General features: G+C 41.9%; 2 protein-coding genes across 2 annotated transcripts in view; one reads left to right on the top strand and one right to left on the bottom strand.

The window, feature by feature from the left end:
- Window positions 1–2,681: 2,681 nt before the first annotated feature.
- csrp2 (cysteine and glycine-rich protein 2) lies at window positions 2,682–19,494 on the top strand. Its single transcript, XM_030045471.1, has 6 exons — window positions 2,682–2,789; window positions 5,658–5,774; window positions 8,154–8,322; window positions 11,195–11,324; window positions 13,428–13,521; window positions 19,216–19,494. The coding sequence occupies exons 2-6, from the start codon at window positions 5,663–5,665 to the stop codon at window positions 19,290–19,292; spliced, it is 582 nt and encodes a 193-aa protein (XP_029901331.1). The 5' UTR covers window positions 2,682–2,789; window positions 5,658–5,662; the 3' UTR covers window positions 19,293–19,494.
- Window positions 19,495–19,709: 215 nt separating this feature from the next.
- zdhhc17 (zDHHC palmitoyltransferase 17) overlaps window positions 19,710–24,566 on the bottom strand; it is a 49,153-nt gene continuing 44,296 nt past the window's right edge. Inside the window, exon 17 of the mRNA XM_030045468.1 lies at window positions 19,710–24,279. Within this exon, the coding sequence (XP_029901328.1) occupies window positions 24,141–24,279 (139 nt within the window). The 3' untranslated portion in view covers window positions 19,710–24,140. The remainder of the gene's footprint in view (window positions 24,280–24,566) is intronic.

The raw sequence follows: 24,566 nt of genomic DNA, 5'->3' as shown, positions 1-24,566 counted from the left end.
TCCCAGTGTCCTATGTTCCCAAGATCCAATGTTCCCAGGGTCCCATGTTCCCAAAGTCCAATGTTTCCAGGGTCCTAGGTTCTCAGGGTCCAATATTCCCAGGGTTACATGTTCCCAATGTCCTATATCCCTGAGGTCCTATGTTCTCAGCGTCCTAAGTTTTCAATACTCTGTGTTCCAAGAGTCCTATGTTTGCAGGATCCTATGTTCCCAGGATCCTATCCTTTCCAAGTCATGTGTTCCTAAAGTTACATATTCCCAGTGTCCTATGTTTCCAAAAAGCAAAATATAAGATTGTATGATGCTATTATCACTGAATTCGGTTGTATTTGCTCTCAGTTTCTATCTGATCGAGCTTCATTCAAGCTGAAAATCTGTTAGGAGACACTGGCGATGCATTTATTTATTAACTCATGAAACTGCTTTGGAAGGGGAAATTGTCTTTTGTTCTTGCACCATTTAGCCTTAGCTGGGACATTCTCCCTGCCTCCCATTAAATGGGAAAAAAAAAAAAAAAAAATCAGCATCGACTGAAGCTGAGACAAAAACTTGAAATCTGAAACTGAGAGCAAATGCAGCTGAATTCAGTGAAAATAGCAGCATATTTTGCTCATGAAGGGGGAATGCTTGTGTATTTTTTGAGTAGGCTAGGCACTCACATAGTACATTACTGTATATGGCTATTTAAAATAAAACCTGAGATAAAACTTAAGTTAAAACTTAACTTTTGTGGCTGGGATTGTTTTGCTTTTGCATGTTGTGTTTGTTGGCCTTCAGCTTGTTTATCAGGATGAATAACCTCAATGAAAGGTTATGAAAAAGAAATTCACTTCCTCTGTCCTCAGTGATTTGGTGTAATGAAGCTACAGAGGAACCACACAAGCTGTGGTTCCTTCAGGTTCTGCCTGACAACACTGTTCTTGAAGCACTGTGTCAATAAGTGATGGATTTCAGAAAAAAGGAACAAAAAACATGAACCTCAGTGCAACCTGAGCTCATCTGTAGGCTTAACTACAGGCAAAGCAGAAGCTGCATTCAAGTGATCCTCCTGAGCTCCGACTTTTAAGTTTCCAAGTTATAAACAGGGTTGGGTCAGATTACCTTGAAAAGCAGTCAGTCACTGAATTCAAATGACTTGCCAGTTTTTGCAATTGGCAATGGAATTTAATGGATTACAAAAAAATGTAGTCTAATCTGAATACTTCTGGATTACTTAAGAAACAAACATTGAAAATTATGAGAGCGTATTGCTGTCACGCCAGAAAAAAAAAATTGTACCAGTATCACGTTATACTGTGATAACTTATGTTATAACGTAATAACTTATCACTTCTCATATATTCTCTGAGATTGAAGTGATAAATTTACCAGAGAACTCATAAATTCATGAGGAAAAAAACTTAAAAATTCTGAGATTATAAAATCACAAATTTAATAGAAAAAACTTGTAAAAATAGTTTTTCATTTGCTTCATTTATTTATTTCATTTACATTTTTATTTATTTATTTATTTATTTATGTATTTATATGAGGAACAAAGAACCAAGACCTGGATTAAACAAAGTTAAGCGATGTGGTTTCTTGACCATAAAAAAGGACAACAAAGTTTTATTCCATTTTTTTCCTCATAATTTTTTTTCTTGAAATTTGACCATTGTAATCTCAATCTCAAAATTTCCCCCTCCTCTGACCCTAATACACCATCACATAACCTTGATAACTTAGTATGGTGAGATTGCATTTTATTTTTTTAAACAGACAGCAACTTCATCTCCCCTCCAGTATTTCCACTGGACTTTAGTCTATTTTAAAAAAAGAGAGAAAAAAATATTTGGCCTTGCCTACTGAGGTTTAATCAGCCAGTGGGATTATTTCTGCCTTCTCTGCTGCTTCCGCCACAATTTATAATCAATAAACTCCAATTAAGTCAGAAATTTGTTGCCAGACTTTCACCTAGAACAGGAAAGAGAGAGCAGATCAGGCCGGTGTTAGCAAACCTCCACCGCCTCTCTGAGTCTTTTAGGATTGATTTTAAACTTCCTCTTCTTGTTTACAGACTCTAAGTGGATTATTTTATATTACTAATTCTTTGTCATTTTATAATCCTTCACAGCCTCTTAGATTCTCTACCGCTGTTCTTTAAATACAAACTGTCACATAAATAAGACAGTCGTCAGCGAAGCCTTTTTTTAGACGCACCGACATGATGTCATTTCTGACCCAGGGCTCTGGGAATATTTTTTAACCACAACTGAAAACTTATTTATTCCACATCGCTTTCCTTTGTCTTATTCTTTTACTCTGTCCTTTCACATATTTTCCTGTTTTTACATTTTCACTTTACATTTTTCCACCGTTCCATTGTTTCTACCTATCTTATTGTTTCTAAATCTTAATTTGTTTCATTCCCATCTTTTAGCAGTATTTTTTTTTTTATTTTATCTGACTGACATTTTTTTCTGCCTCTATTATTTTGAATTAATTCGTTTTATTGCACACTTGTTTTTAACTGCCTGTTTTGCACTCTTGTTTTTTCAACTTATTGTAAAGCACTTTGAGATGCACCCCCTGGGTGAAAGGTGCTATTTAAAGAAAGTAGTAGTGGTAGTAGTAGTGGTGGTGGTAGTATTTCCGACAGCGCCTGAAGGCAGCAGATGGAAACCCCTCCCTTGCAGTGAAACTATTAGAAATATGTGCGGCTCCTGTCCTGCCTGCAGACAGCCGCCTGCGCCGGACTCCGCTGCCGCTCCAACATCTGGGATTCACCTGGAAAACTCTGGAAAAACAAGGTAAACTTCTCCGCACGGTTCCGTGAACACCTCACCGGGCACAGCAGGACGCACTGACATGACACGGACTTTATTTCAGACTTTAACTTCTTGTATCGGATGATGTGGGATTAACCCGGAGAGACGCGTTGTCCTGATCATCGACCCTGAGTGGACAGCAGTCTCCTTGTTTGGACAAAAGTTGCACAATAAGCGAATAAAACGGAGCCGGGGCTGAAATAAACTGCGACATGTCAGATTAAACAGTAACTTTACAGTATTTACACCGAGCTGAGCCGAGTAAAGGGCAGTTCACACAAAAAATAGACGGTGTTCAGTGTAATCACCTGTTTAAAAAAAAACAAAAACAAAAAACAGCTTTATTATTAGTTGCTATAGTGATGAGACCATGAGAGCAAAATTAATAAATTTACAGGATTTTTCAATATTAAAGCGCCAACTAGCTAATGGGATTTTCTATCTTGTTTTATAAAAGTGATATAAATAATTTGTGCACTTTTTACAATTACTTTTTTTTTTTTTTTTTTTTACTGTATGTTAATTGCAACTGAATAAGACTTTTTTCCAGGGGTTAGGGTTAGATTACTAAAAGAAAATAGACACCAGATGCTGGGAAATGACATTTATTTGCAGTGAAATGCCAGGTGTTTAAACTGAAGCTGTAATCCAGAGGAAATTAAAGGGTTTGTGGAGCCGAAAGCAACAAGCAGGCTCTGGTCAGGAGGTCAGAGGTCACCGAGGCCCGCTCGACCTCTGATAAGAGAGAGAGAGAGAGAGAGAGAAGAGAGAGAGATCATGGAGGTGAAGCAGCACTGGAGATAAAAGAAATACAGAAAGTAAGAGGTGAGGAGAGAGGAGCCGGGCGCTGATTGGATGTTGGATCTCTTTTGCGTCATAAAAGCAGCCTGTAAACCCTGAGCAGGCATTTTAATTTTTCTTTGCACAGCAGCTGAACCTGAAGTAACGTCATTAGTCTGGGTCCCAGTCCTGTGATGGGCTGAAAACACTGTTTCAGAGGCCGTTTCCACTTCGAGGACAAAATCCGCCTGGAAACACACAGAACTCTCTTTTTTTGCAATGAAAATGATCAAATTCCAAGGTGCAATATGTCCTTTTGGGGGATTTATTTGAAACTAAAAGCCGTCAAAAACGCTGAGAAGCCACCAGCTCAGTTTTGCTGTTTGTAATATCGGTTTACATACAGATTTACATTTCAAAAAAGCTTCCTCCAGCCTTCTGTTTGATTATTAATGCCTCAAAATGATTTTAAAAAGCTGTTCTAAAATGGAATATGTATGTACAGTAACCAAATATCTCTGGCAAAACTACGCAGTGCACCTTTACAGATACTTGAATATCAGCCCAAAATATCAGAAAACTGCAACTTAAAAAGCCTCAGCTGTGAAAAGCCACACCAACCCGGGATGGATAATGGATAAATCGTCAATAAATCTATTAATTGATTAGTCAGTTGAGCCTACTGCATTAGATTTTTTTTTTTTTTTTTTTTTTTTGTAGTCAGTTTGTAGGACTCTTTGTGTTGCTGGAAACCGGGTCATGAGCCGGCATGATCATTACATCATCATCATCATCATCGTCATGGTAACGTCAGAGCAGATAGTCGGGCCCTGCAGCACAGAGGGAGCGGACGGCTGGTTTTTGTCGTCCCTTGATCCCCTCGCGTGTCCGGGCCCGTCCCGCCGTCTGCCGTCGGCTCACAGGATGAACAGGCTGGACTTTCTTTGTGTTTTCCTTTTTTTTTTTTTTTAATTTAAATGAATGAACTCTTGTAGCAGTTTGATTCTCTGCAGCGTGATATCAAAGAGATGCCTGAGTCTCAAGAGGACACTTTTGGGTTTTTTTGTTCCTTTGAAAATCCAGTGGCACCCTCCACTTTTTTTTTTTTTTTTTTTTTTTTACAGGGTCAGTGTGTGTGGATCGGGTGAGTCAGGCAGGGACCGGGTTGTTTACTGACTCATGTTTGTTTGTGTGGTTTGGTTTTGTGTCAGGTACACATTCCTCAGGGGATTCCCGTCGGCCTCACCTGAGTTACAGCTGGCAGGGGGGCGGTCTTTCCCAAACAGGAGGGTGTGACTGACGTGGGCCTCTGAGGGCCGGGGCTGAGTGTCTTGAATCTGATCTGCTGGTGTTTTCACTCTTTTCTCTGTGGAAAAGCGTTTAGACCTTCATGAGATACTAAAAGTCCCACTGAAACCAGGGGTCGACTGCTCTTGAGCCCTTTGAAACACCTGAGCAGATTCGTTTCTTTCTAAAACACAGGAAAAAAAGGTCATAAGCAACTTAACAAGAAATGACCCAAAACTGCACAAAATTAACGGAAAAGAAAATGACCTGAAAATAATAATAATAAAAAAAAAAAAAAAAAAACATTAAGCAACCAAACCTTAGGCAACCAAAAAAGTCCTGAAAAAAGTAGAAAAAATAGCAAAACAAAAAACAAACAAAATTTTGAAATTTCTTATTTTCTTTTATTTATATATATATTTATAATAATATTTTTAATAATATAATAATACTAAATAACAATAAAAATAGCTTTTAGACATTTTTTTGTTTTTTATAATAATTTTCTAATAATTTTCTCACTCATTTTCAATTTATAGGTCATTTTTTTTTCTTTTCGCTGTGTTTTTTAGAGACATGAAGTCAGTTTGCTGGTGAAATGCATGAACGTCTGAACGCAGCCTCAAACCGCGTTCAGACGCCTCATACAAGCATTTCACCAGCAGAAATCTGACGTTGATCCCAGCAGGAGTAACTTTGGGTGGACTTCAGATTCACAAAACTGATCCTTTGGCTTCATGTGGGCTCATGTCCTTCATCCTCTCTCTCTCTCTCCTCCTCCAGACACGATGCCAAACTGGGGCGGAGGCAACAAGTGTGCGGCGTGCCGGGGGACGGTGTACCATGCCGAGGAGGTGCAGTGTGACGGGAAGAGCTTCCACAAGTGCTGCTTCCTGTGCAGTAAGTGTGCGGCAGCCAGGCCTCTGGACCCACATCAGGTCGGCTTCCCTGCATGGAAACACGATGCATCTGTTTTCTGTTGTTACGGCCGTACAGCTTTGAAGAGACAGCTGTCAGGACACACGCACCGGTAGCTGCTGCACAAAGGCTGTAACGCTCCTCCAGGTGCTCCTTACTGTCTCCAGGACTGAGATCAGCAATGGAGACAGTACACACATCAGCTCTGCAGCTACAGCACAGAGAAAACAAACATTCTCCACCCTAGAATGTGTTTTTTTTTTTTTTAGGCTTATGTCACTAAATTGTGTGACCTTGACTCTGCTGACATGTATCTGGTCATAGTTTGTCATTAGCAGCAGCTCCACCAGTCAGTTGGGGGTTTTATTTAAAAAAAAAAAAAAAAAAAGCAAGACTAACTGGAAACGGCAGCTTCACATGAACAATATTGGTGTAACGAGATTCACTGAAAAAAAAAAAATATTTTTTTCACGGTTAGATGATCAAATATGGCACAATATTCACGACTGCCGTGGGACGTCCTGTGAACAGAGCCGGTGTACCAGCAGGCAGGGGGTGGGCGTGGCCTATTTGCATATTCATATATCTGCACATTTTCAATGAGTGCAAAGATGAGAGATTACTAGAGATTATTTTTAGGGGCTTCATAAATTACATAAATGATAAAAGACTTGGAGTATCATGATATTATCAAGACCAGTGTAAGATCAGAGATAGGAAACATGATCTCAAATGCTTTAATCGTTTAAGGTACAATTTTAAAGAAACCAAAATACAAAGATATTTCCCCCTAAAGACAGATGTCCATGTTAGGCACAGACAGATACAGTTTGTCAGTGTTTGGGAGGAAGGAGTTTGCAGTGAAACTTCATCCGCTGTGGATTATGTGTCATTGGAAAAGTGTCATTGTTTTTGGAAAAGAGCTGTTGTTCTGCATGTAAATTAGACGGTTTGAGCTCTAAAATACAAAAACAAGAATCTAGTTCCATTTTATTGGCGTGAAGAGAGAGACTGGAACAGCACCAGAACAGTGGGAAAGTAGTTTTTGTATTTTGGTGAACTTCTCCTTTAAATCTGATTACATTCCTCATTTTGACATTTTTCTCTCACTGGTCAGTGGTTGTTCATAGTTCACGCAGCACTGTGTGTTCGCCTGCTCTGTGTGTGTGTGTGTGTGTGTGTCTGAAATGTCAGTGAGGACGCTGCCGTGAACGTCCTCGCCTGGAGGCCAAAGCAGAAAAACACAAACACTTTGATTTGGCGCCGCCGCCGTCAGGACGAGAGCACGGCGCTCCGAGCCACAAGCGATGAGTTTATTTTTTCCAGCGGTTTCCGTACAAAAGCCGCGCTGTCCGACGCTCGCACGGAAAAAAACAGATGATGAGCGAAGGGGGGAATCTGCGCCCTTCGCCCTTTTTACCCGATTTCTCAGTTTGACCTTCTTTGGCATTCGACGGTTTTTCATCTCTGCGAATCAAAAGGGAGCTGTGTGCCTGCAGCAGAGTCACACCAGAAACCAGGCCAGAGTAGAAACACACAACCTCACCGTGTGTGTGTGTGTGTGTGTGTGTGTGTGTGTGTGTGTGTGTGTGTGTTCATTTACACTCAGTGCCGCTGGCAGGACAGGAACATTAAAGAGGCAAATGTAACTTAGAGAAACCAGATCAGTGTCGTCTGTATCTTTACATAGAAAACCTGTGTACACTCTAAAAAAAAAAAAAAATAGAAATATACCTGTTAAAAGTACATAACCTTTTGTTGTAGTTTGAGTTCAGTTTGTGATGAAAAACAGGACATTATGATAAAATACGCACAAATCTGCCTCTGAAAGCTATTTCCAGCTCCACATATGAATATTTTTAGGTTTCTGGTTCGGTTTACTCGCACAAAAACAAACGGCAAAAACCCGAGGAAAAGGAAACACCAGGGGAAGTTGTAATTGTGCGAGCGAGACAAAGAGAGTTCAGGCGGCTTGTAAAAAACATCTCACCTAAAGGGGCGAGAAAAAAAAAAAAAAAAAAAAGGAGACACCGAGATAATGGCCTTTGTGTTTGAGATAAAACAGGACGGGAACCCGTGAGGCTCTGCTTCCCCCGGGCGAAAACCGTGAATCTTTTGTCTCTGCATCAGCGAGACCGCTCACTTTAACCTCAGTGGAATTAAAATGGGACACAACTGAGGAATGGGAGCTAGTTATTTAAAAAAAAAAAAAAAAAAAAAAAAAAGTGGACTGTTTGTTCTTTTTTATGCCACCACTTCTCATTTCCTCCAGGAACCAACAGCAGATATTAGACGTTTTTTTTGTCGAGGTGATGCTGTTACCCTCTCATACCTCTGTCTCTCTCTCTGTGTCTGTCTCAGTGGTGTGCAGGAAGGGCTTGGACAGCACGACGCTGGCCAGCCACGACCAGGAGATCTACTGCAAGTCCTGCTACGGCAAGAAGTACGGCCCAAAAGGCTACGGCTACGGCCAGGGAGCAGGGACGCTCAACATGGACCGAGGAGAGCGGCTGGGAATCAAACCAGAGCAGTGAGTCGGACTGGGGGGGGACAGACGGGCCAGACAGGAGGGGTGAAATCGTAAAAAAAAAAAAAAAAACGTCAGGCGAGCCGCTTTACCTGAAGCTGACCGCAGCACCGACACGATGACCGAGACCTGAGCAGAGTCACCTGATGTCTTTTCAAAACACGAGCAAAAAGACCATGAGCAACTCAGCAAGAAATGACCTGAAACTTTGCAGCAAATTTGTAAAATGTTACAAAAAAAAAAACAAGAAAAAAGTAGTTTCTGGACTTTTTTTTTTTTTTTTTTAATTCTGCTGATTCTCTTTGTCTTTCTTTTCCCGCCACTGAGCACGAACACGAGCCCCTGCCTGCTCCAGGGTTAATTTCATCAACAAAGACAATAACGAAAAATGTTCGTCAGTGACCTTTAAGACGAGATGAGCTAAAAATAGATGAAACAGATCATAGATAACAAAAACTGTGACAACGTGCATGTTTGGTTTTCGTTGACGAGGCGCGGCAGGACGAACGTGTTATTAGTCGACTGTCAGACGCTCAAAAATCCCCCGTTCATCTCTCAAAATATAGTCATTGGCTGCCTTGGCTTAATGAGGGCGGAGCCTCAGCCACACAGAGTTTGCTGTGATTCACACAAGACTCCAGTCAAGCTCATCAATAAATAATAAATAAATGTCGCCACAGCGGCTACAGGAAGAACGTTGAGTTTGTTGATTTTGTTCCTCTGCTCTTCACTTCGGATCATTAAATGCATGCAGTTCAGACTGAAGAGCATCTAAAATCATCTGTGTGTGTTTGATGAGAAGTCACTGTGTTGCTAAAATGTGACTAAAACTAATATGCATTTGAGTCAGAAGGCTAAGACTAAACCAGCCTCCAAAATAAACACCGGCCTGCTTGTTGTTGATGCTTAAAAATATATTAAAAAAATAAATATATTGCATGATAGTTTCCTGATGCCTGTTGGGAGTTTGTCTCTCTTCAGCTTCAGCAGGGTTGATGTTTGCTGACACAAAACCGAGTGCAGGGATTAGGCAGTCTGTCAAAAATTCACATCTTCCCAAAGTGAGGAGCTTAACCTTTAACAGACGTGAACCAGGAGACGGGCCGAGGAGGAGCAGCAGAGGTGAGACCGATGAGGCGTTCATGGCGCCCGGTTCGCTCCTGCTTTGGCACTTTAAAACGCTCAGGCGGAGATTTAAATCACATTACGACCTTTAAATTGGCACAAGAAGAAGAAATGAACATCCACCAGCCATGGATTCAGCAACGAACCTCCAGGCTACTTCTTACTTCTTCTTTCATTAAATGTGCATTAATAGTTTAATCTTACAATGTTAAGACTGATGTTACTTGTTTCAAGAATGATAAACTTTGTTTAGCAATGTTGCTTATCACGTCATTTCCAACACATGCAGTCTTTTCCATCGCGCAGTGTCATTTCCATCACATCACATATTTTTAAGTAAAATTCATAAAAATAACACAGTCACAATAATAATATTTTGTAATTTTGAAAATGATATGGCGGCTATGGCTCAAATTAATTTCTGTGATTGGAAAACTCATGATTGTGTCATGAAAGAACTTCATTGAAAGACTTTAAAGGTGTTTGTCATCTTAACATTGGTAAAATATTGTCCTTACAATCCTGAAAATGAATATATTTATACATTTGGGGTCATTTATGTGTGAAATTTCATTAAAATGTTTTGAAAACATGGATTATGTTAATAATTTTGTTTGTAAAACACATTGTTTGTGGTGTGATGGAAATGATGCTTTCCCCTGCATATTCAACTAAAATGAGAAAAAATATATATCATCTCAATAATTTAATCACAACAGCTATCAGAATGTGTTTCTACACATAATGGAGAAGCAAAACATATCAAAATGTTGCCCAAAACATGTTTCTGATTTTCTAAAATTTCCGGGACCAAATTTGACCATAGCTGAAGAATGACCCAATTACGTAATATTATTAATGATATTTGTCCTGTTGCCCAGCGCCTCATATTTCCACCGGGTTCAAAGCCTGACCTCGTTGTTCTCCCTTTTCCCTGCGTCCCGCTCGCATCCCTCCCTCGGCCTCCTTATCCAGCGCAGCTCGGCTGTGGCGGATCCCAGCTGCCTCCGAGCCGAGAGACGTTCAGGATAAAGTTCAGAATAATGAACGGGTCTTAATACGTCTGTCAAGGTCGCTGTATTCAAATATGGCCCACGAGTCCCGGGAAAGAAAGTTTTTAATTTACTGGACCCTCGCACTGCGCAGCACAGCCAGGCATATGGAGACTGCCACACACACACACACATTTACATCAAAAGCAAACATGGGAACACACAAACAGGGTGTTTAGCGTGTCCTAGACGTCAGGTGATTATTGTTATGAAAGGGCTCATTATGTAAGCGGCAGGATCCTGGCCGGCTCCTCTCTGTCCTCCAGCACAAAGAGGCTCATTCAGGGGCCGCTGGGGCCGCCGGTTCCCCTCCGATAGGCACGGCTCCAGGGCCCCGGGGCGCCCCGCTCACTCTCCCACCCTCCGTCCAGGAGGGAGGGAGAGAGATGGGTGGCAGGGAGCACAGAGAGAGAGAGAGACAGTGTGCCTGTTTTAAAAATGTCCCGGTGTCTTAACTAATGTCGAGTTAATGGATGAACCAGAGTGGAAGTGACGCTCCGCTGAGCCGCAGCTGGGAAAGTCTGGCAGCTTCGTTCTGTTTTAGGAGAAGCTGCAGCCAAACAGGAGCTGCCAAACTTGTTGTGAACGAAATGTAATGAAGCCTTTACTGCAGACACGAGTGAATCTACTGTCAATGCCTTTGCTCACCCATATATATATACAGCTGAAATGATTCTTCTTTTTTTTTTTCTTTTCAGGACACAGACCCACAGACCCACCACCAACCCAAACCCGTCCAAGTTCGCCCAGAAGTTTGGGGGCTCGGAGAAATGCGCGCGGTGCGGGGACTCTGTTTACGCCGCCGAGAAGGTCGTAGGAGCAGGAAAGGTCAGGGAAAGGTGTCGCACGTGGAAATAACACGCTGACAAACATCCTCAGGAACATGCTTTACTTTTACTGAATCTGTCGTCACGGCCTCGTCACATCCTCTGGTGTGGGTCACGCACCCAGACACAGCTTGCAGGGTGCTGTCAAAGTGTGCTGCAAAACTTAAGGCATGACCTTGATTGACCTCACTCCTCTGTACGTCCAGCGGTTTGGTTCCGATGGGTAGCATTTTGTGTTAGCTTAGCATAAAGACTTGAAGTCTATGGGAGTCGTTAGCCTGGTTCTGTGATAGATACTGGCTCCGTCAAAAATAAAGCTTACAGCAGCTGCGAAACTTATTTACACAAAAACATCTAATTTTTTCACTGTGACAGAGCTAGGCTAACGACTCCCATAAACTTCAAGTCTTTATGCTAAGCTAACACAAAATGCTACCCATAGGAAAAAGGGTATTTTGCCCAAAACCCGGCGTATTCCTTTAACAGCATCATAAATTGACTAACAAACAGTGTCATAAAAAAGGTTAATTTTGCTACAAAGCGAGCTCCGCCAGCACACTCTGGATTGAAAACAGGTGTGTGTGTGTGTGTGTGTGTGTGCCGCACTAAACCAGGTGCAGGAGATCTTATCCTGAAACGACTCACATTCCCGTTTTCCGTCGTAAACTCTGGACCTGGACGTCCCGACAGCGGCTGGCACGGAGACGCCGTGCGGCCGCGTGGAAAAACCCGGGCCTCAGGCAGATGTTGTTGGATTTACAGTAGATTAAGTCATCAGGATCAAATTCCTGAGATCTCCCCTCACAATGTTTCGCTCTGTACCTACAAACGAAGGAGAAAAGCCACGTGAGTCTCGGCTCGCTCTGCAGCATGTAAGCTCGTACGCAGAGCGGGGATGATTTATTTGCCTTTAGGATTTTCCTCTCCGTCTCGCAGGGGAGTGGACAGTCGGCTGCTGCTGGTCACATGTGGATCCGCGCACAAACACATTTATCAGCGAGCCGGCAGCTGTTCACACCCGGCTCCGGCGTTTAAAATATTACAGTGATCCGCTGCACTCTGCTCCAGTTCTGGACAAAACACGGGAGGGGAGGTGCATCTTGGCATTGAAATAAATAAAAACATGAAAAACAGTGGCAAAAAAAGTTTTTTTTGGCCTATATTAATGCTAAACTGAATAGTGCTTCAAAGCAAAAGGGATGCAGCTGCAACAGAGATAAACATCCTTCATTTATTTTGTCATATTGCTTTGTTTAGTGTTTTAGTGTTTGTACTTTAGCACTAATATTAGCACATAAAACATGAAAATGAAATGAAAACACCTATTGGACTGGTGGCTGAAATTTAAAGTCAATATTTCAAACTCTGAAAAGCCATAACTACACCATGAATCTGAGTTTGGTGAAATTTAGAGGGAATATGCATTGTGATGATATGTTTTATTTGTTTTTTATGAAGACAGATAGCAGAAAACCCCAAGAGGAAATGTAATTTAATGTCTAGAGGGAACAAGTTAACCCCAAACGTTTGCAAAAGCGCAACCAAAACGGCTACTGAAAGTTTAACAATGAATAATTTATTTACAGAAAATTATTACCAGAGATAAACCAACTAAAATGACCAAAATGAGAGCAAATAAAGTGTCAGGGTCTCTCTTCCAAAAAAGAGGCCAGGGGAAAGTCAGCGGACGGCACAGGAAACATTCGAATTGGATTCGATCCCAGGCCGGCAGATGTGACTCGGAAATATTTTATAGACGGAAATGGTCTGACATAATCGCGCCGTCAGGAAATTGTTGCCATAAAACACTCGAGTGCGAGCGCGGTCACATGAAGCTCCACGCCGCTCATGTTCACGACCTGCGACCTCCAACATGGAGACGCTGCAGGAACGCCACTTCGGGATAAAACGGGAAACACTCGTTGCAGGACGAATGAAAGGCAAAACCCTCCCTGCATACTTCTAATCCCTAACAGAAGTGTCATTTTTTGCTTCTCGACTTTCTTTCCTAGCACTTTGGTGTTTATTAAGAGGTTATAAAGAGGGAGAGGTATGAAATAAAACCAACACACTGATGCTGACCGCCTCTCTCTGCTCCTCACAGCCGTGGCATAAGAACTGCTTCCGCTGCGCCAAATGTGGGAAGAGCCTGGAGTCGACGACCCAGACCGAGAAAGACGGAGAGATCTACTGCAAAGGTGAGTGAGACGTCTCAGCCGGCCGCTTTGTCACTGAAACCGAAAACCATGACGCTGCAATCCTCAATTCGCTTGTTTTTTCCTGCCACAGCCCCTTGCATGTTAAAGGAATACTCCAACGTTTTGGGCAAAATCCCCTTTTTCTGACATAACAAGACTGAGACAAGACTTTCGATGCCATTCTCTCCTCTGTACGTCCAGTGGATCAGGTCCTATGGGTCGCATTTTGTGTTAGCTTAGCATAAAGACTTGAAGTCTATAGGAGACATTAGCCTGGCTCTGTCACTGTAAAAAAAATAAACCTTACAGCAACTCCACAGCTGTCTTATTTACACAGTGGATCATGTGGATTTGAAATTTGAGATACACGGCTTGGAATTAAAAAAAAAAAAAAAAAAAAAAAAAAAAGACAGATTCCAAGGTTTATTTTTTTCACTTTGGAGAAAATGGTATCAAACATCTTGTCTCAGTCTGGATAAGGTGCAAAAAGGGTGTTTAGCCCCTAAAAGTTGGAATATTCCTTTAAGTTGTATTTTAGCATGAAGTGAAATTACAGTGGAACATGCAACACTGCTTTTGATTAATAATGTTGTTTTTTGGCCCCGTTTAGCTTTTTGTATGGAATTACTGATATATTTCGATGAAAAAGAAAGCATTTAGATTCTGAGTCGGTTCATTTTTTTCCCCAAGACAAAACTGTGAAACAAAAACTGCGATACAGATCAAACCGTGAAAAGGGCGGGGAGCTGCACCCGTGACGCTGCTTGGAATGAATCCTGTGGAATTCATTTCCAACGACAAGATCGGCGTCACTGTGCGAGGCAGTCGACGTCGCCGAAGCTGCGCTCTCTATGACTCGCGCGCAAGGAATCCAGCAGAAATGAATTATGCACGGTAATCGATTATAGTATCATCCCAGAACTTATGTCGTGAGCCGAGTGAATCCACCAGGCCAGAAAAGGCTCCGGCACCAGCAGTGACTCAGCAGAAAGAAATCCCCTCACTTTGGATTGGATTAACTTCCAGCACAGTGGAGGAGCACAATCGACTTGTTGAGCGCGAGCCGGGCCTCGTTTTCCTATCAGGCGTTCTGCAAGAGCGGCGGCGCGATAGTCAAAACGCCGGCGATCCCGCAGGAGGAGGAGAGAGAGAGAGGGAGAGAGAGAGAGAGATGTAAAGTGACATCAGGTCTCTGCATGTCATTAAAGGCATGAAAACAAAGCTCTGACTCATCTGAGGACATTCTGATCACAAAATAATTGTTTTTAAGGTTGTAATCGTCTTTTTTTTTTTTTGTGGAGCATCTTGAACAGCTGAGCCTCCACTTGCAGATTATGTGACTGTCAGCAAAAAGAGAACCGGATGAACCAGTTCTTGTGCAGGAAACAAAAGCACAAGTCGAACAGTCGGGCTCTCCGGGCGTCGTGTTTTCAGTTTTTCGGTGTGCTGGCGTGGCTCGTCTCTCTCAGAGATGTTCACTCCCTGTGGACTCCACGAGCCGAGCGGAGCAGCTGCAGTCGAACCTCCAACAATGACTCCTCTTTGCTGATTGTCTCAATGTGACCGGAGTGTTTTGGCTGAACACACACACACCGATACACACACGCAGAAACAGACATACACATGCAGGCCAATGGTGCGCTGCAAAAAAACGATCCACGGTAACAAGTCATTTAGTCTCATATTCACCATGAAGACCTTGTTTTTCTTCAAAGATTAAAAAAAAAAATCTGCCAGTGTGGAGCGACTTGTTTCCAGATTTTTTTTCTTGAATCAAGTTTCTTGATCCTAGAGGCTGATCTGCCTTGTTTCGACAGATTTATACTTTTTTTTTTTTTTTTTTTTTTTAAATGAAAAACAAGATTTAAACACTGAATATGAAACTAAATGGCATGTTCAGATGAGGATTTGTTTGCAGAGTATGGAAAGCCAGTGGCAGACCAACAAGGTTTCATAACATCCAGTGTACAGAAGGCTGAAGGGGAAGAAACATCTTGCAAAACACTTGTCAAAACAACTTTGTATTACCTCATAACGCAGTATAAATACATGTTGAAGCAGCACTTTTTCCTGTGTCTCTGGTTCTCCAAGCACTTCAGCCAGTTTTGTTCCTTATATTGACTTGATCACATTTTGAAGGCATGATAAATCAACACCATAATCACTGTCTACATCGCTTACCAGGGTCCAAAATTAACACCGTTTATGCACCAAATGCAGGTAAATTTTGAGTTTGGTGTGAAAATAAATGGGGGTGACCAGCCAAGTGGCAGACTAATGTGACCCTCGCTGTCCACCGCACCTTTCAAGACATCAGCCAATCGAATCAAAGCTGCTTACCAGGATTTAGCAGTTTCTACACCATGTTTGTCTGTGTTTTTGTCATAAGAAACATCTGTGTTACATGTGATTAGAGATGTGGCGACACATTTCCGGTGTTGAGGTGCACACTGTGTGATTTTTTTGGGCCGTCCCAGATGAAAGATGACCAGCGTGGAAGAAACGTGGCGATATCTTTGGTTGTGGCTCCAAAAGGGCGATGCTACGTCACACTGTGTGAGAGAGGATCAAAAATGGCCATTGTGTCGGTCTTGTGACCAAAGATAGCCTGAGACGAAAGGAGGACCATCTCACAATGTGACCGCTGCTACAACCTACAACTATAAACCAACCAACAGGACTGCAGCATCACATGACGCACTGATCAACACGACACTGGAGCTAAACCCAGCGATGGAGGTAAAACAAGCAAAGCAAGAAGTTTGGGATTCAAACAAAGAAGAAAACGACCAGATCCACATTCTCCTCCTCCTCCTCCTCCTCTTTGGATTTTTGTCCAAAAACATTAACATCACTGTTGCAAGGATTAATTTCTGCTTGGCTTCACTGTTTACCTCTGCAGTGGTGTAGATGAATCACGTATGCTGATGATGTTTTCTTGTATACTGACTTGTGTTGTAGCCTATAAGATTCGGCCGTCATGAACATTGTGCGGTCCACATACATCAAACTTAATGTCTTAATAGGTTGATGTCACAGTGTGGCTTGCAATAAACTTGTAAGATGGCTGAAATCTCACAGTCTGTGGGCGCCACCAAAAGGAAAGCATGAAGGCGTTCTTGCGAGACATTTCATCTGAATGACGCCTGAGCCCTTAGATCCTGGCTACACTGCAAAAACTCAAAATCTTACCAAGATTATTTGTCTTATTTCAAGTCAAAAATGTCTTATTCCTAGTCAAAATATCGCATTACACTTAAAATAAGACATGATCACCTCAGAAGTAACTTGTTTTTAGACAATTGTCTGTTGTTTCAAGTGAAAATTCACTTGAAACAAATAAAAATTTGCTTGTTTCATTGGCAAAATTTGTTTCTTGTTTCTAGCTAATTTTCACTTATTTCAAGTGAATTTTCACTTTTTCCACTGGCAAATTTTGCCAATCAAACAAGCAAATTTTCACTTGTTTCAAGTGAATTTTGACTTGAAACAAGAGACAATTGTCTAAAAACAATTTACTTCTGAGGTGATCATGTCTTATTTTAAGTGTAATGAGATATTTTGACTTGAAATAAGACAAATAATCTTGGTAAGATTTTGCGTTTTTGCAGTGTAAAATATGAAACTCAAAACAATAGTATGTAAATAATGCATGATGTAGTTTCATGGCTGGCAACAAACATTTTTGGCTGTCTCAGTTTACCTACCAGTGGCAGATAAGCCACAACATTCATCTTAAAAACTGTCACTTGCTCATTAAAACCACATTTGAATCGCTCTGAAATCAGTGCAGGTGATTGGTCAAGGTGCTTGAAAACATGATGTCATAGGTAAAAAATGCTGCTTCAGTTTTATTTTATCATTTTTATATCTTGGTAGGAAGCAGCAACGAGGTCAAACAGCAGCTTTGCGGTTCATGTGTTGTCTTACCTCTTTTTTTAATCTATGTGGGTTTTTTAAGCACTGTAGTTGCATATCCAATTTCCTCGTAGAATGACAATGAAGGTATTCTATCTGTGTGAGTATTTTGCACGGTGATGTTTTTTTGCCCCGTCAGCCTTCCATACTCACTAATGAAACCCTGTAGGCCACTGATGAGCAGGAATGTTGCGTCTCATTTCTAAAAACCCCAAACAGGCCAAACTTTTTTTTTTCCTGCTGCCGCTGTCAGTCAGCTGTTTGGACTCAGGCAGCCCTCGCTCCGCCACAGGAGACATCTTGACTCGATTTGAACAACAGCTCGATATCCCTCTGTGGCTGCCTCATTACAAAACGTTTTGCAGACACATGTGGGCGGCGGGCGTGGGACCAATAATTGGCAAACGGTTCTTGGCGCTCCAGATCCATCAGGATGATTCTCTGGTGGTCAGTCAGAGGAAACTCTGCTGAAGTGATGTTCACGTCGTCCATATGTTCCTGCAAGGCTCTGAGCGGATTAAAACAAACCCCAGCCTTTTTATTTAAAACTGCTGAAACCACAGGTCAATAAATCTGCTAGTCAGCTTATTATAATTATTGTATTTTTATCCATTTATCAAGTAAAAACATCAAACATTTGATTTCAGCTTCACCAAGAGGACTTTTCTCCGTTCACATTATGAAATTAATACTTTTTGGCTGTTTGGTAATTTGAAGACATTACATGGAGCTCTACTAACTTTCAGTGAGCTTTTGTCATTATTTTTACATCTTTTGGACTACATGGCTAATTGAAAACATGTTTAATTAGTCCACAATAATAGTAATCATTTGTTGCACCCTGGATATTTAATCCAGGAGTGTTATACAGGGGGAAAAAAGAGAAATTTTGCACCTCACTGTTGTTCTCTCACCTGGCCACTAAGCTTATTTTAGGGTGTGAAAGAGGTGGGTTGTGAAGTTGTCGTGCAGCTGTGAGAGGAGGAGGCCGGCAGGGAAATTTTGGCCAGCGAGAGTGAAGAAAAAACACAAATAAGATTCACTGAACAGAAGCGGGCATGCTCAACTCGTGGATACACAAATCGAGCTGCACTGTTGAAGCCTGGATCTAATGCTTTTCAACCGAGACCCACACATTTGCCGTCTTTGCCCCCGTGATACTTGGTTACTTGGGTCTAAACATTTCTCCTCCCACGCCTGTCCGTGCATCTCTTCACTGCCTTTCTGTACGTTTTAGAATCAATTTCAACAGCCTCCTAATTGTGTTCAAATCTCTCCATGGTCTCACCCCCTACAACACCATGTTTAAAACAAACAGAAAAGTAGGGAGATTGTGGTTTCTCTGTAGCGGCCTCTTGGTTCTTTTACAACATTAGACCAGCTGAATGTATTTAACTTCTCAAAACGCGTCTTAACCCGTTTTCACTCCTTGGTTTTTAACTTTTCTTAACACGTTTTCATTTTATATCTAGTTGCATTGTGATTTTTACATCATTTTTGGATCTTTTTATCCCTGGGAAATTCTGTTTCCATCTTGATCCTCCTCTACTGCCTGTATGTACTGTAACAGATGCTCATTGATTCTGTCTGTGCATAAAAAACATAAAACTTGATGAATCAAAAATCCATCTTTTTGGTTTCTTTTTGGTATAAAACATCAGGTTGGTACATCGTAAAGGATTTCTGGGTACTACATTTTTACGTCACTGCCACTTCGAACAAACTAATCTGCTTCTTGTTGACTGTTTTTTTTTTTTCTTCTCTCTGTCTCCTCAGCCTGCTACGCCAAGAACTTCGGACCCAAAGGCTTCGGGTACGGTCAGGGCGCCGGGGCTCTGGTCCACGCCCAGTGACGCTCCGCTCTGCAGGATCTCCACATACACACACACACACACACACACACACACACACTCACAACTGTGTACATTCCTCTGTCCAACGTGAAAATCACTGTATTCCCAAGCCTTTTTACCCCCCGATAAACGGCTTTGTGTTGAAATAGGAGCTTTCTGCATCTACAGATTTACGCAACATACAAATAAAAACTTTTACAAACTAACTTGATGGGCTCATTCATAATTCTTAAACACAGGGTATGACAGATTTCACTTTTTCCCCAATAAGCCGACGGCTGTGTGGCCATCTTGGATCTGTGATTGGCTCTTGTGTTGTGACACCTTACCTCTGATTGGTGGATCTGACTGCAGGCGAGCGCTGCATGACCGATACCGACTGATGGGAAGCAAGCACGGGTTAAAACCAAGCAAACGTTCACATTTGACTGTATTTTATTATTAAAGCCATTAAAACTGAACCATGCCCAATATGTTTACATCTGAAGCGGAGTTACAGTGATGTCCTGAAGGAGGGCGGAGAGGCACTGGAGATGATTATGTGCTTTTTTTTTTTTTTTTTAATCCCCCCCCCACACGGTGAGATGAGAAGGGCGACGAAAAAGACGTGTTGGCCGTTGGAAGAACTAGTGAGGACTGAAATGGCTTCAAATTCATGTCCTAAGTGACCTCTGAGCGGTGAAACCTGCCCTACAAAGACAAACTGCAGGAGCGGCGTGGGGAGGAAGATGACTTTGAGGAACCGTTCACGCAAAATACAAAAACAAAAAACAACAACAAAAAAAGATATTTTCCCAGTTCCCCCCCTGTGCAGTCTATGCATCCAGATTCTGTGTGATTTGGTGAAGTTTCCAGTCTCCTTTCACCCCAATCCATCGATTATGAAGCTCAAACTGACAAGAAAATACATACAGCGAGTTTTGTCAGGAACTATTTCCTGCCGAAGAACGCCAGCAAATCTGTATCTGCCCAAACCTAATCTCTAGAAACAGATTTGATATATATTTATGTACATAATCTGTAGGCAAGGGAGAATATTTTGGTATCGGAAGCGTTCTGGTTTCTGTTTGTAGACCACGATTGGTTTTATGAAGGTAAATAATCCGTGTGTGGAGCGGAAGAGGCGCAACATGTTGGAAGAAATGTCGTCTGGACCTAAAACACCTACAAAAACTATCGATGTTTGCGTGCTGTGTGGAGAAACGTCTGACTTGCGTAATAAAAAGACACAGAAACAGAAATGCACGACGGAAACAGAATCAAGCAGCCAGCAGCTACACCGGAAAAACTGAAATATTGTTCCGAGATTGGCCCCAACGCTGACAAATCAAAAGAGGATAGACGGGGAAGATTGCCAACAGACTGGAAACCTCGCCAAATCACAACGAAAATGGATAGACACACTACACCGAAACTCCACAGGGCCTTGGCGGGTATTTTTGGGAGCTATTTCCTGCTGAAGAACACTGGCAATCTGTCTGTTCACCCACAACGAGTATGACTTTTAGGCGGATAGCTTAAGTTTGCCAGTGAAAAACTCTTGAATTATGCAGGGAGACAGGAAACCTCACCAAATCGCATTAGGAGATAAATGGGGAAGATTATCTTTTTTTTTGTTGATTTGTTGTTTTTTGCATTTTGGGTAAACCGTTCCTTTAAAGTTATCTCAGATATACATCACAGATGTGGCTAGTTTGTCATCTAATAATAATTACAGGTACTATTTATGCTGATAAGAACTCAAAAACCTAGTTATGACCGTTTGATGCAACTTTAAAAGCACACAAAAACTAGTTATTGCCATTTGCCTTTGCAGGGCGTTGCTGACATCAGTGACGACCGCGCCCGCCTTTTAGGGGGACGCAGCATTTTCAGGGAGTGGTGATTTTTTGGGGGGGGGAGTTGGGGGGGAGTAAAGCATGTGAAATGATGAGACAACCGTCCCCTTCTGATGATGCAAACATGAGGCCCAAAAAGTCGGGAGGCCTTAGTATAATATACCCTCCCTCTGAACGCTATTCCTTAAACTATTGCATGATCACATTTCAGCTTTTAGAAAAACAAAACCAAACAAAGAAACAAACAAAAAACAAACAAACAAACAAAAAAAATTGGCGTTGGCCTTATTTCTCTAGTGTCTTTGCTTTACAATTTGTACATCCAGTGATATAACAAACCCAGCAATATATCACATAGAAAAAAAACCCTTTTAGGATGACTAGAGTCCACCAGCATGAAAACATTCAAATATATTACACACTTGCACGGGAGCGGCCGGACTCGGCGACCTGGCCACCCGCGGACCAAAAGACGACTTGCACCAAAGAGATACACACACTGGATTTGAAAACAATAAAAAAAAAAAAAAAAGAGGAAAAAAAAAAACAACAAAAGGAAATGAAATAATAAAATAAAATAAAAATAACAGACAAAAATGAACGTAACGCAGAAAAGTACTTGCAAATACTGAACATTCACTATATACAGACACGTGGCTCGCCGGGCCGCCGCCTCGGTAGCTTGGATGGCGATGGGTTGGGTCGACGGGACGGCGGCGGCCCGGCTGTCCCAAGCATAGTACATGCAGTGGAGTTTCTCGGCAGGGGGATGAGAGGGGCGGGGCGGGGCGGGGAGGGAGGGGTGTTAAAATGCCTATAGACAGCAGTGTCGGACATCACTAAAAGCTACAGTCATACAATTGGAGTAATAATCACTTTTTTTCTTCTCTCCGTTTGGTTGGGTGAAATCCCCCCCAAAAAAACAACAAAAAAAAAACAACAAAAAAAAAAGAACAAAGTTTCCAGGAGCAGCTTCGACTAACACTGACAAAAAAAAAAAAAAAAAAAAAAAAAGAAAGTCACTCACAGAGAAATATTTCTAGATTGTTTATGTACAGATGCACATTCTTTACACTTCAGTCCGTCCTGCTGCTGCTGCTGCTGTGGAGCCGACTGCACGGGGATCCAGACAGGAAGTGATGCGACCTCAGGGGGAAGGAGGAGGGGCACCGAGATAGGCGGCCGTTTGCGATCGGGCCCTCCTCTTCCTCTCTGTAAACATAGAAGTGTCGTCGGTCTGAAACGGCGCGACTCGGCCCTTCTGTTCAGTAACGGTGAGTAAGGAGGAATTGGAAAACAAAACAAAAAAAAAAAAAAACAAAAAAAAAAAGGTGATCAGTGCAATGTTGTAGGCAGACAAAAAACATAACGTGCGGACAAACAAAAACCCCAAAAAACAAAGAAATAAGACTTTTTTTTTTTTTTTTTTTTTACACATTTCGACAAACACACGTGGAATGAACCTTTCTTGTAAACTCTGAAACCATTTTCACGTTAAGTCACAGATGACATGGTCTGTCCTTCCGCGGCCTCAGATTGTTCTCGTTTTTAAAAACTCTTATAAGCTAACTCCTCTGTTAATAAATACATGTGCTGTACCTGTCTATAGGGTTATGGTAGAGTTCTCAGGGGCTCCATGTCCAACTACAGGAACTGCTTTAATAATTTTTTTTTCTGATAAAATCCTACTCGGCTAAAAATGATGTGAAATGTAAAAATAGGATGGTACAAGGACTTAATTATTTTATCTATAAATAGCTTTAAAATAAATATACTTGTATCACATTGTCTGTAGGATATTTTCGGTCACGTCTACAGCGGCAGCCGCTGCAGAAGTCCCCGTCCGCGCGTTTCTCCTGCGTTAATACTGCAGACAGGGTGTGTTAAAAAAATGAGCGTTCTGCAACAACAAAACTATGGCATTTCCTAACCGAGCTGACGAATGCAGCGTTAATTCGGCAAAGCTTAAAGAAAAGAAAAGAAAAAGAAAGAAAAAAAAAAAAGCGGGACTTCTCCAGCGGCTCCATCTGCAAGCGACTGATTTTCTCTGACAAGTTCAACAACGTTGGCAAGATCCTCATCAGTTCTTTACGAGCTGAAAGTTAATCCCGGTGCAAAATCAAGACCTTAAAAAGACATTCCCTTATCTAAATCATACTTAGAAACAAACTCCTCATCATCATCATCGTCATCATAATAATATTAATAAAAACAATAACAGCCTTCCTTCAGCTTCCCCTGGCCACCACAGTATCACAGGAACAGCGGAGTTCCTGAACCAATCGATAATGACAACAAATTAAAAAAAAATAATAATAATAAAGTACAGGGCACATCAACAGGGACACCATAAATAAGATTTAGGGGAATAATAAACTCGGGGGAGGGAAAGGAGACGAAGAACGATACTGCCGTTTGATCACGCTGCTGTCTCTCTCTCTTTTTTTTTTTCCTTTTTTTTTTTTTTTTTTTTTGCGGCGTCCAGTTTCCAGTACAGTGAACAAATAGAAGAGCTTTTATTTTGGAATTCTCCTTCCCCCCCTCTCCCCTCTCCGTTTCATGCCTGGCAGCAAAGCACCGTCCAACGGGCCTGGGGAGAAGAGACGAGGGGGAGGGGGCCGGACAGTAGCAACAGTCATGAAAGTGGAGTTTGATGCCGTAGAGTAGTAGTAGTAGAAGTATTAGTAGTAGTAATAGTAGTGAGGGTGTTTCGGGAGGTGGGCGGGGAAGGTTTGGTGTGGTGTTGCCCCGTAACAGCATGCTAGTCCCGGCTGATTATTTTTTTTCAGTCTTTTTGATCGGTGAGGGAGAGATGGTCCAAAAAAGCAAGCGCTCCCGAGAACAGCATCGCTCCGATATGAACGCCGGGGCTCGAAGGGAAACCCTCCTTCTGTCTTCTTTCTTTCCTCCGGACGACGCCTGATTCCCTCTAGCCCCCCCCCTTCCCCTTCTTCTTCTTCTTCTTCATCATCATCTTCTTCTTCTTCCCCCTCCTCCTCCTCCTCCTCCTTTACACCAGCTGGTAGCCCGAGCCAGATGTCTGGTCGTACTCTATTGTGTACTGCGTGGTCCAGTCCACCGTCACGGGCCGGATCAGACCGCAGCAGCGAATCTCAAAGAAATCTATGAGGTTTCGGATGCAGCCGTGGCTGTAGAGGAAAAAAAAACAACAAAAAAAAAAACATGAATACCATTAATAACAGAGGGACAGACAAATATTGCATAGTATTGTTGCTTTTCCAGCAGGGCTGAAAGACACAGTTAAAAAAAAAATAGTGCAATTACTTTGACAGATCTTCAATCTGTGATACGATTGTACATCATTATTTTCATTTTCAGTGGAAAAAAGACTGAAATAACAGCGATGTGATTATTTCTCTGGGGTATGTACCAAACAAACGTTTTCTCGCTTCTGGAGAAAACAATTTGTAAGCCA

Source organism: Myripristis murdjan, chromosome 23 (genome assembly GCF_902150065.1).
Source record: "Myripristis murdjan chromosome 23, fMyrMur1.1, whole genome shotgun sequence".
NCBI classification, from domain to species: Eukaryota; Metazoa; Chordata; class Actinopteri; order Holocentriformes; family Holocentridae; genus Myripristis; species Myripristis murdjan.
Note: the sequence above shows the minus strand (reverse complement) of the source record. Positions and strands in the feature narration are given on the sequence as shown.

Bases quoted from the DNA above. Each gene is read 5' to 3' on its own strand.
- csrp2 (XM_030045471.1), top strand. From the start codon at position 5,663: ATGCCAAACTGGGGCGGAGGCAACAAGTGTGCGGCGTGCCGGGGGACG. The intron at 5,775-8,153 runs GTAAGTGTGCGG...TGTCTGTCTCAG, and splicing joins CAAGTGCTGCTTCCTGTGCA to TGGTGTGCAGGAAGGGCTTG. The intron at 11,325-13,427 runs GTCAGGGAAAGG...TGCTCCTCACAG, and splicing joins AGGTCGTAGGAGCAGGAAAG to CCGTGGCATAAGAACTGCTT.